This window comes from Pelmatolapia mariae, linkage group LG9, assembly GCF_036321145.2.
Source record: "Pelmatolapia mariae isolate MD_Pm_ZW linkage group LG9, Pm_UMD_F_2, whole genome shotgun sequence".
NCBI lineage: Eukaryota > Metazoa > Chordata > Actinopteri > Cichliformes > Cichlidae > Pelmatolapia > Pelmatolapia mariae.
In genome coordinates this window covers 22,129,894-22,143,490 of record NC_086235.1, presented here as the reverse complement: position 1 = coordinate 22,143,490, position 13,597 = coordinate 22,129,894, and the positions used below count along the sequence as shown (strand labels likewise).

Sequence of the window (13,597 nt, the reverse complement as noted above, 5' to 3'; positions counted from 1 at the left end):
GTGATTGTATTTCGTGTAATATTTTACTCAAATAAAACTAAATAATAAAAATAAAATGAAATAAAAAACATAGACGCAAAATTAAAAGTTACATACAATGAGAGAGAAAGAGCACCTGCAATATTTCGAAAATAAGAACTAAAAGTGTCAAGTAGACGTCACTATTAAACATTAAATTCTGCAGGAACAACAGGAACAAACATTTTTATTGGGACGTTTATCCGAACAGATAAGAGTTGTACTTAATTATAAATATGTGGTCAAACTTGTCACTACAATACTTGTACACTGATCATTCACTGCAAAAATGAGCTTCAGCATTTATCTTGGAACTTTATTTCGCTCGCTTTATATGTTTCTGTACGTATAAACCAACATTCCGTATTAGAAAAGTACACGTATCAAAAAAAGACCAAGAATGACAATAACAAGATTAAAATGTGAAGAGTCTCGACACCAGTCAATCAGGCAGTACAGCAATACGCGCTCTGCCACGCACCGGCGCCGTGGCTTAGTTGGTTAAAGCGCCTGTCTAGTAAACAGGAGATCCTGGGTTCGAATCCCAGCGGTGCCTTTTTGCAAAGGGTCGTAAAATTAATTTGACTTCGTGGTCCACTTTAATCTTAAACGGGCCAGACCAGATTAGCTCCTCTTTCTGTAAAGAAATTTAACTACACATTTAATCTTAATTAACATAAGATAAAGAACAATATGTCTATGTTTTTCAATGTGATGAGTACATCCTGCTGCTAAGAATAATGAAATAAAAGAAACTTTCCAGAATTAATAAATAAATCTCTAAAAATACAGACGTTATGGTAGATCATTACCTCAGATTACAAAAGTGAACATTTTCATCATTTTACATAAAAAAATTCATTCATTCATTTGTTTTTGTTTTAATGTGGGTCTCTTGTTAAAAAACAACAACAACAACAACAACAACAACAACAACAACAACAACAACAACAACAAAAAAAAAAAAACAACAACAACGAAAAAAGTCCCAAATCTATGCAAAACCAGCCCGATTGGAGTCGTTTCCGGGGCTATTCTGGGCTCATGTTTCTATCCTATGCTATTCTATGCTATTCTTATGTTTGACACTCCCTGCATACATACGTTATCAATTAATAACACTAAACGACACAACCCTATCCCATGTAAACAAGCCAGAGATAGGAAGGAAAAATATCAGTCACCATGACTTGCAGTTACAGACACACATACTGTGAAAACAACACAAGGTTTGTCCTCAGATAGTCACTTCTCACCTGTTTAAAGATTAAATACAGTTTAAATTCAACTGATTTCATTCAAGAAATAGGACGCGTGCAGTTTGCAGCACAAAAATATTCCCTGTAATCATGCATGAAAGAAAGAAAGAAAGAAATCATGCATGGAGAAAGTCATAAAAGTGTTATGGTAAAGCGCTTTACCATAACACGTTAATGACTTTCTCCACAAGTCGCAGAACCACCCACTCATGTGCAAAAACCAATGACTGTAAATCACTTTTATTTTGAAAGTGGGAGTGGAAAGGAATTTCAACTTTGTCCAACTCTCTACTCTTTATAAGCAGATCAAGATTTTGACTTTCAAAGCCAGGCAGCTACGCGGAAACTCGCAAACCAGCAAGGTATGTTTCTCACGTCGTCTTTGCAAACGGATTTTTCTGTCCAGTGTTGGATTTCATTAGTTTACTTGGAAAAAATATAGAAGGGGTGGAATCGTTTAACTGAAAAGACTTATGCAGCAAAGCATGTCGAAGTATTTTGCTTTGTCATGCTTTGCTGCGCAAATGTCACAAGTGAGTCCAGGTGTGCACACGGGACATTATTCTTTTTTTTTTTTTTTAGTTTAATACATCCCAGCTTTGCTGTCTCCTTTTTACCAATACTTTTCGTGCTTCTGTCTTTATCTCTGCCAGCAGATGGCAAACGAAGCCAAGCCGTGTCCCTGCGATATTGGTGATCGCATGGAGTATGGAGCGCTCGGCCAGGAGGTCCAGATAGAGCACTTTAAAGCTTATGTAGTAAAACCATCCACTGCATCCGACAAGGCCATTATTGTCATTCAAGACATATTCGGTTGGCAGCTTCCCAACACCAGATACATGGCTGACATGCTTGCTGCTAATGGATACATGTGCGTTTATGACTGACTCATTGATAGACTGGATTGAGATTCCTGAGGCGAATGTAGGATTTCAAGAATCAGTGATTTTCTGAGATTTTGATTCCTCCTTTTTCTGTTGTTTTATTGTGAGCAGAGCCATTTGTCCAGACTTCTTTGTTGGAAAGGAACCTTGGAATCCAACAAAAGACTGGTCCAACTTTCAAGAGTGGCTTCAGGACAAGAAGCCGACAGCTATTAACAAGTAAACAAACGCGTGAATTACGTAATGCAGCAGCTACTCATAGCTTTGATAGCTTTATGACCCCAGGCTTTTGTGATAGCGTACACTCATTGAACTTTTCCTTCTCAGAGAGGTGGATGCAGTGCTGAAGTTCCTGAAGAATCAATGCGGAGCCAAACATATCGGAGTAGTAGGCTTTTGCTGGGGAGGGGTTGCCACACATTACCTGGCCTTACTGTATCCAGAGATCAAAGCTGGAGTGTCTGTTTATGGTATGCCATTGTTACAGCAGAACACGCGGTATGGTAAACGGAAAATGTTTTCGTAATGGTTTTATGTGATCCTGTACAGGAATAGTTCGAGAGAGAGAGGACAGGTATGAGCTGAAGAGTCCAACACTGTTCATCTTTGCAGAGAATGACAGCGTTATCCCTTTGGATCAGGTTAGTGTGAATTGTGGACCGATTAGTTTTAACAGCAACTTTTGTTGCAGCAACAGACAATGTTAACTTAAAAATGTCAGAATTTCTGCCATGACATGTGCGCTGACATCATTTTTGCCCATCAGGTGAGTGCTCTTGAAGCCAACTTGAAGGAGAAATGCAAAGTGGACTACCAGGTGAAGATATTTCCTGGTCAGACTCACGGATTTGTCCACCGCAAGCGAGAGGACATCAACCCCGCTGACAAACCCTACATCCAGGAGGCCAGAAAAGACCTGCTCAACTGGCTCAACAAGTACATGTAAATGGGAATGTCAGGAAACACCTTAAAACTCTGCTTTATATATTCATATCCACAATAATTAATCAGAACATTATAAGACGATCAGTAAGAGGTGCTCATAATGAGTTTTTCTGTTGGTTTTGTCTGAATATTGATGGAAGCTTGTATCAGCAACTGTTTTTTGCCATCCGTAAATCAAAATTTCAGGTTATTGTATATCTAACTGCAAATTTGGGTTAGGATTAGTTTGAAATTTACTAACTCCATATTGACAATAAAGACCTTCAAAGTTCAAGTTATTAACTCAAAATTTTGATATATTGAAGCAAAATTTTGACTTATATAGGCAAAAAGCCATAGCAGAAAAAAAAGCATCCATGTTATCTTAGGGGTTTAGGAAATTATGATATTAATGTTAGTGAAATAAGAATTTAAATCAAAACTATATGTATACTGTTTTGTTAATCTCAGATCATAAACATTAAATATGAACTATTTCAAGAGTGCATTGATTCATTACATAATCTTGTAAATAATTGCTGAAATTATATCTTCTGTTATATCTTCTTGAATAAAAAAATAAAATAAATAAAATAAAGAACTTGAAAGCAAAAGTGTGGAAATTTCAACAGACCAACATTTTAATGGTGACTCTGGTACTACAACAGCTTGAACATGTTGTATCCAACTATAAATAGCGATTCGTGGTGCAGCTTGGACACGATGCTCGGGGAAGTGCTGAAAACCTCTAGAACGGCATTTGTTCAAGAGACCGCCCGAGCCTTTCTCGTGTTCAGGAGGGCTTCAGTCCTCGGTCTCCCCGGGGCTTCGGATGTCGTCTATCTTCAGGATCATCTTGACTACCTGAGTAGCGAGCAGGATCTGCTGCTTCTTGCCAATCAGGGTCTCGATCACATGCTGTTGCTTCATGTCTACAGGGGGAAAGAAGGGAGGAAAAAAAATAAAGAATTCAATAAATCATTGTGCTTTAACATTGAAGTGCAGTGCTGTCATCTCCAAAGGTAGTAATCCAGACTGAAGCCATGTTTAGTTCAGTATCTACTGCGGTGTATTATGTGCAGTGTAGGTGGTTCCTTACCATTGGTGTTTTTGTGTAAACAGTCAATGCCCAGGAATGGGTTGTTCTCTCTGACTTGTTTGGCTCTGACCTCTGTCATGGTCTGGATGGGGTTCAGCCCGCTGTTCTCAGCCAGCGCCATTGGGATTACCTCTAAAGCATCAGCAAAAGACCTCATGGCATACTGTTCCAATGACGGGCACTGAAAAGGAAATTGACAGATGTCAATGAGAGTCGAACAGGAACACAATCGTGTTTATCGTAAATGCTGAGGTCAGAAAGTCTCTGATGCAATTTCTCTTACTTTGTCTGCAGCCTGGTTGACAGCTAGGGCACATGCGATCTCTGAAGCACCACCTCCGTACACGACTCTGTTGTCCTTGACCAAATTGCGGATTACGCACAGAGCATCATGGAGAGCACGCTTAGCCTCCTCGATGATCTATCAAGAAAGATAATGACACTTAATCAAACTGGAATAATAATAAAAAAAACAAAACAAAACATGTAATTATGAATTTGCTTTTGGGCTCACCATTTTGTTGCCTCCACGGATGAAAATGGTCACAGCTCTGGTGTTTTTGCACTCCATGATAACCAACATGTGATCCTTGGTAGTGCCGAAGGAGATCTCCTTCACCAAACCAGCTGTGCCGAGCTTCTCCGGTGTCAGCTCACAGAACCTTGGGACAATGCGGCCTCCTGTAGCTATTGCTATCAACTGCAGACAAACAATTGATACCGACACTTCAACATAAACTCCACTTTATATTTTGTACTTGATGTAACATATGGCAAAAAGTTGCAAATACCTGACTGATCAAAGTGATAAAGGACAAAAAAAAGTGTTTGATTAAAGAGTAATTTTGCATCTCGTCTTACCTCAATCTCAGGCCCTCCAACCCAACGCACAGCAGGCAGGTCATTTTGCAGCAGAAGATGGTTGGCTTCATCATCAAAGCCCCACTGGCAGATGGCCAAGTTAGCCCCATTACTTTTGACCTAAAATAAACATGTGTCCATAAGCATGTGTGCCGATATGTGTATACTTATTTGCGGCTGCGATTTCTATGTTAATCAGTCAATAAATGAAATGGTTAAACATCAGTTGTTAGCAGACTCTGAGGGTACCAACCTGTTGGATCATCTCCTCAAATTTCTCTTTTTCATATTTCTGGAGCGCTTTGTAGTCTTCCACAGAAGTCACATCCAGCTTATGCTTGGTCTTGGGCTTAGGAGGCTCAAACGGGCAGGTAAGAATGGCAATTTTAGCATCTTTCAGAACCTGTGAAATAACAAAGGACAAGCTGTTAATCAAATTTTACAGAAGGAGGTCAGAACAGAAACATTTATTTTGCCCCATAAACTTTCAACTGATTTGATTCTTTTTGATCAAACACCAGACAGCTAGACAGCCAATGACATTGTGTTACAAATTCCCATCTATCATACCTTGGGCATCTGGGGGTGGCTGAACTCTTTGTCGACTATGACTCCCTTGATGAGCTGTGTGTCCTCCAGCTTTCCTCCGACCTTGCCTTCCATCTTGATGAGCTCGAAGTCGACATCCTTCCTCTCCATATCGGCCACAGTGAGGATGGCATTCACTGCAATCTCTGCCATCTGTCTGTGGCACCGGTTGATGCTGAAAGACAAACAGAACTTTAGATAAAGCGTGGTAACAACGCTATTGCAAAAACATTGAAAAAAGGTTTTGCATTTGAGTGAAAGCATATTCTAAATGTTTAAATGACCATAAAGCTCCATGAACTTATTCATGATCAAGTAGTTGGGTCTATTTTATGATGAATATCATGCAGTGTGGTAGAGACAATATAGCTGACAAAAGTGTGACCTAAGCTGTCCTAAGTATAGGAACACATTACATTAAAGCCTTGAACAAAAAGTGCTGGCTACAAAATGTGCAGCACATCACTGTGTGAGCAGAGGACTTGTGGATAAAGTGGATTCATAAGTTAGTAGACAAACTTGACAAAAAAACCAAACAAAAATAAAAATCACTGGCTACATTGATTCATAACGCCTGTTCATCTATGTCTGCTTTTCAACATTTTTCAGTGACAAGTGTCTGCCTGTTGCATGATGACACGTCTGTGTCAGTTCTGACAGAAACACAAGTGCAGATTCATTTAAAATGAACAGAAATATTTTTGCATCCATGCTGGAAGAACTTTAGAGATTTTGTTTAACAAAATGTATTGAAACAACATCTTTTCCCTTCCTTAACTCAAAAACAGAATAATAATCAGAAAATCTCTCTACTGACAGTTGTTATTATCTGCTCTATGACAATGTAGAAAAAGACGTGCCAGCTAGGTCAAAAGAGCATTTGGAAATGTAGACAAGGAGAGGAAACTAGTCCAAAATAATTACTGTTAATTGTATTAGTTATAACATAATAGTAAAAATAACACTAATTTAAACAAAAAGAAATAACCCAACAATATTTTGTATGGGGGACTTACACTTTGGATCCCAGTGTTGTCATGGCTGTTTGAATGAGAGGTTCTGTATTGTTGGGATCGTAGGGGAAGGTTTCAGCAATTTTGTCCAACTGCTCGGTGGCGATACGTGCGGCCTGGTCGTAACCGTCAGAGATCCTGATGGGATGGATTCCGCGGTCCAGCAGCTGCTCAGCCTGTTCCAGCAGAGCTCCGGCCAGAACTGAGGGCAACAGAGAAGATGCAAATGCAAAACCTAATCAATCTACAACCATAGTTTAGATAAAAGTTCCCTCATACGATGGAAGAGTCTACATTGAGAGCATCAGAACTTCTCCCAAGTAGTCCCAAGTCTGTATTTGTTTTTTTATTTAAAAAACAAAACAAAAAAACCCATCCTCCTCATCTTCCTTTTCCATACCTACAACTCCAGTGGTTCCATCACCAATCTCATCATCTTGGGACTTTGACAGCTCCACCATAAGCTTGGCAATCTGGTGGTCCACATCCATCATGCTGAGAATGGTGGCGCCATCGTTGGTGACAGTTACCTCTCCATCTCTGTCAACCATCATTTTATCAAGACCTGCATGGAAAAAGTAAAAAGAAAAAAAAAAGCCACAGGAGAAATAAGTGTTAAAAATCGGTATTCTAACGGCCAACTCTAATTCCCGAAAAGCAATAATGACATATAGTTTCAAACACAAAGGCTTCACTTTCAAAATGACAAACCGTTTGGACAGTTTGGTATGACAACACTACACTGGTTCAGACTCACCATTTGGTCCCAAAGACGTTTTAAGCGTTGACGCGACTGCCTTGGCTGCCATAATATGAGACTGCAAAATAGAAACATTTCCGAGTCATGCACACGTTTTTATTTTATTCCAAAGACAGGTAGAACTCTCCTTTGCCTGAAAAACCTAAAACTTAAAATTCTGTGCATCACCGATGAGAGAAGTGGGCACAGCCCTGTCAGCAGCACCTACCGGCTAAACGCATTACAGAAAGCACATGGGCCCCACCATTAGCATGACTGGCTAGTTATTTAGCTAATGCTATAGAGATGCTCTTGCACAAACAACTTAAGATTACATTATGAACCTGTGCTTAGTAATCGCAATCCACCTGTCATACGAGATCTGCGTACCCAGCTCATTAAACTAACTGTAAAATAGCAGCTTTCTAACGAAAAGCTATGTAGCGCTTGCTAGCCCATTGTACCTTCAATGCGTCAATGCCCGTTAACCGTGTCTTCTTATCCTGGTCTTTAATGATGATAAAAGGCCTTCCATACTCATCGAAAGCCAGTGTCCCCAAAGTGGACATGTTGACGGAGGGATTGGGTCACGTATTAAGTATATAAAGAATGAAATAATGAGTTTTAATAATAGAAATCTGGAGTGTGACTAAGCTGTGAGCCGCACGGGTCCGCCGGCGACTTCTGGAAGGCTCCGCGGGCGGAGAGGGCGGAACCAAGTACTGCTAAGTGTATCCTATAACACAGTTGTAATCTCTTTCTTTATAAGATAGCATTAAGAAATTAGCAAAAAAGTTTATACATATTCTAAAAAAATAATTATCGCCTCATAGCACTTAGAATATTGTAAGAATTAAAGTAAAAAGACACTTTTTTACAATATGGTTTCGCCCGATCTCGTTCAATCTCAGTCTGTGACCTGGTCTCGCGTGAATTGCAGTGACAATATTATAAAATTCCATGGGAAGGGCAGGACATATTACTGTATGATTTTCACCGCACTTTTATAAAGGTAAACACCTACAGAGAACTGAATACACTACATATATGTGATTGTAATTCCATATAAGCATATTTCACAAAGATTCGTGTTTTAAAGACGGGACTTATACTTTGACAACGTGACCTGAATGCGATCTGTCAGAATTAAGTTGTTAGCTGTCGCCTCTTACTAACTTTTAGCGAAACTTGTAACTTTGCTATCAATGTAAATCCGCTGCTTTTCACGGAAATGCATGAAGTGTATGAAACAGCACGCTAATACCCACGTGCACTATTATGGTAACTTCTCTAAACGTCAAGAAATGACGTAACGTCCGGTTACTTGATGGTGGTGTCCAGGGCTGCGAAAGCTACGGAGGTTGTTCTGTGGCAGTCTGTCTGTCACCTGTCAAATGTTCACGCATGTTGGTAAGCCAAAACACCTGTAAAGACTATCTGTTTTTCTTTCCGTTCCTTTAAAAAAAATATTACGGTCACTGTCATGTCCACTAATTCCATCTATGTGTTGATGTATCTTTGAAATTACTGTAAGTACTGTATGTGCCTCTGTATGCTTACCACAGATTACAAGCCCAAATGTTTGTGATCAGAACTAAATTAATACGCTAGATATACAGTTAGAACCGGTCTACAAACACTTCCTTTGATTTCCTGTGTACGCTGTGGTAACATAGGTAAGCAGTCTTTTTGTTAACCTAGCAAATCGACTTCTTAGTACTAGGTATGAGTAATGATATATTTGCATCTGTTGCTTCATCTTTGTTTTACATAATTTTGGCATCATGCTTGAGCTGACAACCCCTCACACCTGAGTGGATATAGCAAGTTTGTAAACATAAAAATGAATCAGCATTAGCCTCCTGGTTGTGTGCACTAAGTCCTTGCTGAAACACACGATCAGAGCAGCCATGGTCTACTGTGAAAATTGTTAATTATAAAATGTCATTTAGTTATAAACATAGTGCACAAATGACCTCAGTTCTGTATGGATTTTCTAGCATGCCCTGTGAAGTGAAGCCTCGGTTTGTGGTCTTGTATGGGTCTCAGAAGGGCCAAGCCCGGTCCATAGCAGAAGGGATAGCCGAGGAGGCGGAGGAGCACGGGCTGGTTGCTGATCTCAGCTGCTTGAATGAGAACGAGAAGGTACATTCTAGCTTTCACTTATGTAGTGATCTTAGTCGTGTGTTGTGATGTACTTTTCTCAATTAATGAAGATATTGACCCTTTCTTCTTTTCTTTAGTAGCATCTGTATAAAGGGAATTTTTACCATAAAGGCACCAGTTTAGGAACGGTAGAAAAAGATTAACACATGAAGGCCATAACACCATAAAAGCATAAATATCAACAACAAATAAAAGCAAACACAATCACTTTAGGTGAAGTACATATCTGTATAAAGTAAAATATTTACCAAGTAGCCCTCAGTTCAGCGATAGTTTAAAAAAGTTTAATAAAAGAAAAATGATACCAAACAACACATCAACAACATTTTAAGAAATATGATGCTGACTGATGGTTGTGTTTCTCTCGTCATTCACATAACTGGTTCCAGTACAATTTGGAGAAGGAGAGTGCCCCAGTGGTCTTTGTTGTTTCTACTACTGGAGATGGGGAACCGCCGGATAATGCCTTAAAATTTGTAAAGCACATCAAGAGGAAGACCCTCTCCACTGACCACTATAAGCACCTTTCTTATGCACTTTTAGGTAAATTCTTTTATAAGGGTCTGTGGTAGCGCTCCTTGTAGCTTATCTATCCGTATGGGAGTTTAATTTGAAAAACATGTTTGTATATATCATCACGATGCAGAGCATTGCGCGCTGTTTACTTTCTGAACAGTTGCTGGAGAGTCTCAATCTGTTTCCCTCTGTCTGCTCCAGCTTTAGGAGACACAAATTATGCAAATTTCTGCAACTGTGGCAAGACCATTGAGCGCCGTCTACAAGAACTCGGAGCCAAGCAATTCTATGCTACGGGTTATGCAGATGATGGTATAGGGTAAGTTTTGCAGAGAAAGAAAATGTAAACATCCAACTTTCCGAGCACATGAAGACACATTAAACCCAAATTGGTGTTCTTTTGTTTATGCTGCTGTCATTTTGTGAACTTTGTTCTCTCCAGGCTGGAGTTGGTTGTGGATCCCTGGCTTGGGGGACTGTGGAAAGCCATCAAAGAATCCTTATCAAAAATGGCTTCTGTTGGGACAGCTCACTTGAAAGAGAGCCCAGAGGATTCAACCAAAGAAACTCCAGATTCATCAGTTCCAGATGTCCAACTGAACCTCTTAAGCATCACTGACCAGCAGAACTGCGAGTCAGTCAGAGCATCTGTACCCGCGGACTCCAAATTTGCATCTGTTGCTTCATCTTCAGTTTCTGCCGCTTCTGATCTCAAGCCAGCTTCTCCTGCGGGGAGCCCTGGGTTGGCATCCCAGTCTGGTGACGCTGCCAGTGTTTCCACATCAGCATCAAAAACACACACAGAGGAAACTGGAGTTCCCCACGTTACACTGGCACACTCACTGTCATGCTCCGTGCCACCGCTGTCTGAGTCCTCGCTCAATGTTCCTGCTCTGCCTCCTACCTATCTAGATGTTTCTCTTCAGGAGGTGGACACTGTGGAAGAGGTGATGAATGTTCTTGCTGCTAGAACTTGGATTTAGCCCATGTTTCCTCCTTCACTGGCCACTAAGTTTTTATTTGTATATTTTTAGATTGTGGGGCCGTTAAACAAAGAGGCTCTTCATCAGGTGCCTATATCCAAGGCAGTTCAACTGACCAGAGGAGATGCAGTCAAGACAGCACTTCTCCTGGAACTGGAGATCTCTGTAAGCATGAAAAAAGATGCTCATTTAAATGAAGCTTTAATTAACCCCCAGCAAAGATGTAGATTGCAAGTTCAGTGTTGTAAGTTTCTTTTTTATCCATTCTCAGGCTCACCCAGTGTTGGCTTATCAACCAGGGGATTCCTTTGATGTGTTCTGCCCAAACAGGGCTGCAGACGTGGACCACATGCTCCACAGGCTGGGCCTTCACAGCCAAAGGAACCACCATGTCAATATTTCTCTGCAAAAAGACACTAAGAAAAAAGGTAATACTACAACTCATACACTCTTGAAAATAACACACAATATGGACAATAGGATATCTCATTGCAGCGATCACCATGATTGTGAAGCTGCCCCATTAGGCTCATCCTTTTAATTTTCCTTCTTCCCCTCTTAAAGGTGCCCAGGTGCCACCCTACATCCCACAGAATGTTTCTCTCCTGTTTTTGCTCACATGGTGTCTGGAGATCAGAAGTGTTCCCAAGAAGGTACCATTTTCCCTATATTGCTTTGCAGCTACTTGCTTTGCAAACTGCATAAACAAAGTCACTTTTTCATGTGACAATCTGCTTGTTATTTTACTGTCTTAGCATAATAAAGGGAATGTGTCTTTCTGACACCGCTACCTGCACGTTGTTTTTATTTGTTGTGTCAAAGCTGGGAGAAAAATGTGTCGAGTAGTGTGAGTCAGCAGCGGGTCTGGACCCAGAAGATTTGCAGGGGTTTGTATAGTTTGGTTTAATACGCTCAGGCAAGGCTGGATTTACTAAGTCCTGGTCCAAAGCTGAAATAATCATTTAACCTCCGTGATCCCTCTGTTGAAACGTTAAAATTAAGTTCACATTTGGTGCGTGAAAATGTCAAATTGCCCAAGTGTTGAGCTTTCGTCAGTCTGTGAGCTCTGGCTGGCGATGTGGCCTGCAGTAGTTTCCTCTGATTCCTTAAACGTGATTCATTAAAAACTGTTAATGGTGAAGTTATTATTTTCACATCATCTTGTTTTTTTGATTGTTTTTTTTTTTTTAAATTAGAGAGCTTAAGTGATTATTTAATGAAAAAGAAGGGGAAAAAGTGAAAAAAAATTCCATCTGGCATGAGCTGTATCAGTTATTTACTCTTCACTACACACTTGCAGAAAACATGACAGTATATGGTAATAACCCTAAAGCTCTGATAAGCACGTCATTGTAAATACTGGTCTGAATCCAGTGCTTGATTCCCTTTGAAACCCTTAAATCGCACAACATTTAAAGCACAATTTATATTTAATGATACACGCACACTACAGGTTTGCATTTATTTAAAAAGGTTACATTTTCTGGGTGTAGTGGTGGTTGGTATTGTCACCTCACAGCAAGAAGGTCTTGGGTCTGAGTTTGCATGCTGTCTCTCCAGGTACTCCAGCTTCCTCCCACAGTCTAAAGGCATCTAAAGAGATTTTCGGTTATCTGATGATTCTAAACTGACTGTAGGTGTTATGTGTTAGCCCTGCAACAGACTGGCAACTAGCAGCCCCACCTCTTCCTTTTGATATCTGGCATAGGCTCCACTGCTCCACCCTGCAACCCAGAATAGGAGAAATGGAAGAAAAAAGATGGATGGGTTACTTTTTCTCGTTAAGCATTTAAAAATATCTGACACGCTTATAAAACCCTGTGCAATAAAAAGTTGCTTTGTCATAATCATGAATTAAGTTAGCGAGCCATTATATATTGAATTCTGCTTGGATTTTATTTAAGGACTCTTTTTGAACTGCACCCAAAAAATTGATAAAGTGTCAGAAAGATGTAGAACATCTAAATGTTAACGGCTTCACTCAGTTCAGTTCCCTCAGAAGTCTTTATAGATGTTTTGTTCACAGCTTCCTCTATTAAATTCCTGCACAGAAATAGATTTTTTTTTCCTGCCACTGTGTTGTCGGAAGACTTACAAGACAATAAAAGTTTTATTTTACAACACCTGCCTGTGTAATGCAGGCGCTTCAGCTGTTTCACTAAAGCCTGCAATTTTTAAGCTTCACATTTTTTTTTTTTTAAGGATCGGGAAAGATGATAACCTCTGGTTCTTTGGCAATGAGACTTCCCAGTCTTATGTGTAGCAGCATCAAACACAGGCAGATATAGCTGTACATCCTGATTCTCCAATTGAGCTGAGAAAAATGTTACACTCGATCCAGTGCAGTGAAGAACGTGCCACAAATCTTTGCATACATGCAGTCAAAGCTGTAATGAATCACTGAGATTATACAGAGCACTTAGGCTTGACAAATACTTAGAAGTTCAGATTACAGCATCTGATTGATTCATGGTTGCAGACTAAATTTTAAGCAGAAGCGTTTTAATGTTTCTTTGTGATCCCTTTAATCTTTTTATTTTAATTGGT

The 13,597-nt window shown here is 39.9% G+C and overlaps 3 protein-coding genes and 1 non-coding gene across 9 annotated transcripts in view; 3 read left to right on the top strand and 1 right to left on the bottom strand.

Moving 5' to 3' along the window:
• The first annotated feature begins 500 nt into the window (after nucleotides 1–500).
• Nucleotides 501–574, top strand: trnat-agu (transfer RNA threonine (anticodon AGU)). The gene has a single exon. It is a non-coding gene; the product is annotated as a tRNA-Thr (tRNA).
• A 973-nt stretch (nucleotides 575–1,547) lies between these two features.
• cmbl (carboxymethylenebutenolidase homolog (Pseudomonas)) lies at nucleotides 1,548–3,623 on the top strand. Of its 3 annotated transcripts, none has more exons than XM_063483950.1 (6): nucleotides 1,548–1,639; nucleotides 1,934–2,148; nucleotides 2,273–2,380; nucleotides 2,489–2,631; nucleotides 2,711–2,802; nucleotides 2,928–3,623. In XM_063483950.1, the coding sequence occupies exons 2-6, from the start codon at nucleotides 1,934–1,936 to the stop codon at nucleotides 3,105–3,107; spliced, it is 738 nt and encodes a 245-aa protein (XP_063340020.1). In that variant the 5' UTR covers nucleotides 1,548–1,639; the 3' UTR covers nucleotides 3,108–3,623. The 3 variants fall into 3 exon arrangements, with proteins under 3 accessions (XP_063340020.1, XP_063340021.1, XP_063340019.1); XM_063483951.1 differs by having other exon boundaries at nucleotides 1,584–1,639; nucleotides 1,931–2,148; XM_063483949.1 differs by lacking the exon at nucleotides 1,548–1,639 and adding an exon at nucleotides 1,770–1,810 and having other exon boundaries at nucleotides 1,931–2,148.
• Nucleotides 3,624–3,700: 77 nt separating this feature from the next.
• On the bottom strand, nucleotides 3,701–8,079 carry cct5 (chaperonin containing TCP1, subunit 5 (epsilon)). The gene is made up of 11 exons (XM_063483299.1): nucleotides 7,850–8,079; nucleotides 7,404–7,464; nucleotides 7,047–7,211; nucleotides 6,650–6,848; nucleotides 5,616–5,808; nucleotides 5,299–5,448; nucleotides 5,046–5,165; nucleotides 4,699–4,884; nucleotides 4,468–4,605; nucleotides 4,185–4,365; nucleotides 3,701–4,017 (listed from the first exon to the last, which is right to left on the bottom strand). Exons 1-11 carry the CDS (start codon nucleotides 7,952–7,954, stop codon nucleotides 3,890–3,892), a joined length of 1,626 nt encoding a protein of 541 aa, XP_063339369.1. The 5' UTR covers nucleotides 7,955–8,079; the 3' UTR covers nucleotides 3,701–3,889.
• Nucleotides 8,080–8,337: 258 nt separating this feature from the next.
• The window catches only part of mtrr (5-methyltetrahydrofolate-homocysteine methyltransferase reductase), a 28,306-nt gene continuing 23,046 nt past the window's right edge, over nucleotides 8,338–13,597 (top strand). For 3 of the 4 annotated variants that reach the window (XR_010094848.1, XM_063483868.1, XM_063483870.1), the window contains exons 1-8: nucleotides 8,701–8,795; nucleotides 9,386–9,530; nucleotides 9,941–10,094; nucleotides 10,269–10,386; nucleotides 10,510–11,014; nucleotides 11,102–11,215; nucleotides 11,322–11,478; nucleotides 11,615–11,703. Coding sequence is in view for 3 of the 4 variants with exons in the window: in XM_063483868.1 (XP_063339938.1) it covers nucleotides 8,713–8,795; nucleotides 9,386–9,530; nucleotides 9,941–10,094; nucleotides 10,269–10,386; nucleotides 10,510–11,014; nucleotides 11,102–11,215; nucleotides 11,322–11,478; nucleotides 11,615–11,703 (1,365 nt within the window). In the remaining variant the exon portion in view is untranslated. Of the gene's footprint in view, nucleotides 8,398–8,700; nucleotides 8,796–9,385; nucleotides 9,531–9,940; nucleotides 10,095–10,268; nucleotides 10,387–10,509; nucleotides 11,015–11,101; nucleotides 11,216–11,321; nucleotides 11,479–11,614; nucleotides 11,704–13,597 lie in introns of those variants that run through there. The other variant, XM_063483869.1, reaches the window with a different exon arrangement.

Coding starts and splice junctions, on each gene's coding strand:
- cct5 (XM_063483299.1), bottom strand. CDS start 7,954: ATGTCCACTTTGGGGACACTGGCTTTCGATGAGTATGGAAGGCCTTTT. Junction 4,366..4,467: donor TCAACCAGGCTGCAGACAAA/GTAAGAGAAATT, acceptor TTTCCTTTTCAG/TGCCCGTCATTGGAACAGTA. Junction 4,018..4,184: donor TTTACACAAAAACACCAATG/GTAAGGAACCAC, acceptor TTCCCCCTGTAG/ACATGAAGCAACAGCATGTG.
- cmbl (XM_063483949.1), top strand. Junction 2,149..2,272: donor CTTGCTGCTAATGGATACAT/GTGCGTTTATGA, acceptor TATTGTGAGCAG/AGCCATTTGTCCAGACTTCT. Junction 2,803..2,927: donor GCGTTATCCCTTTGGATCAG/GTTAGTGTGAAT, acceptor TTTGCCCATCAG/GTGAGTGCTCTTGAAGCCAA.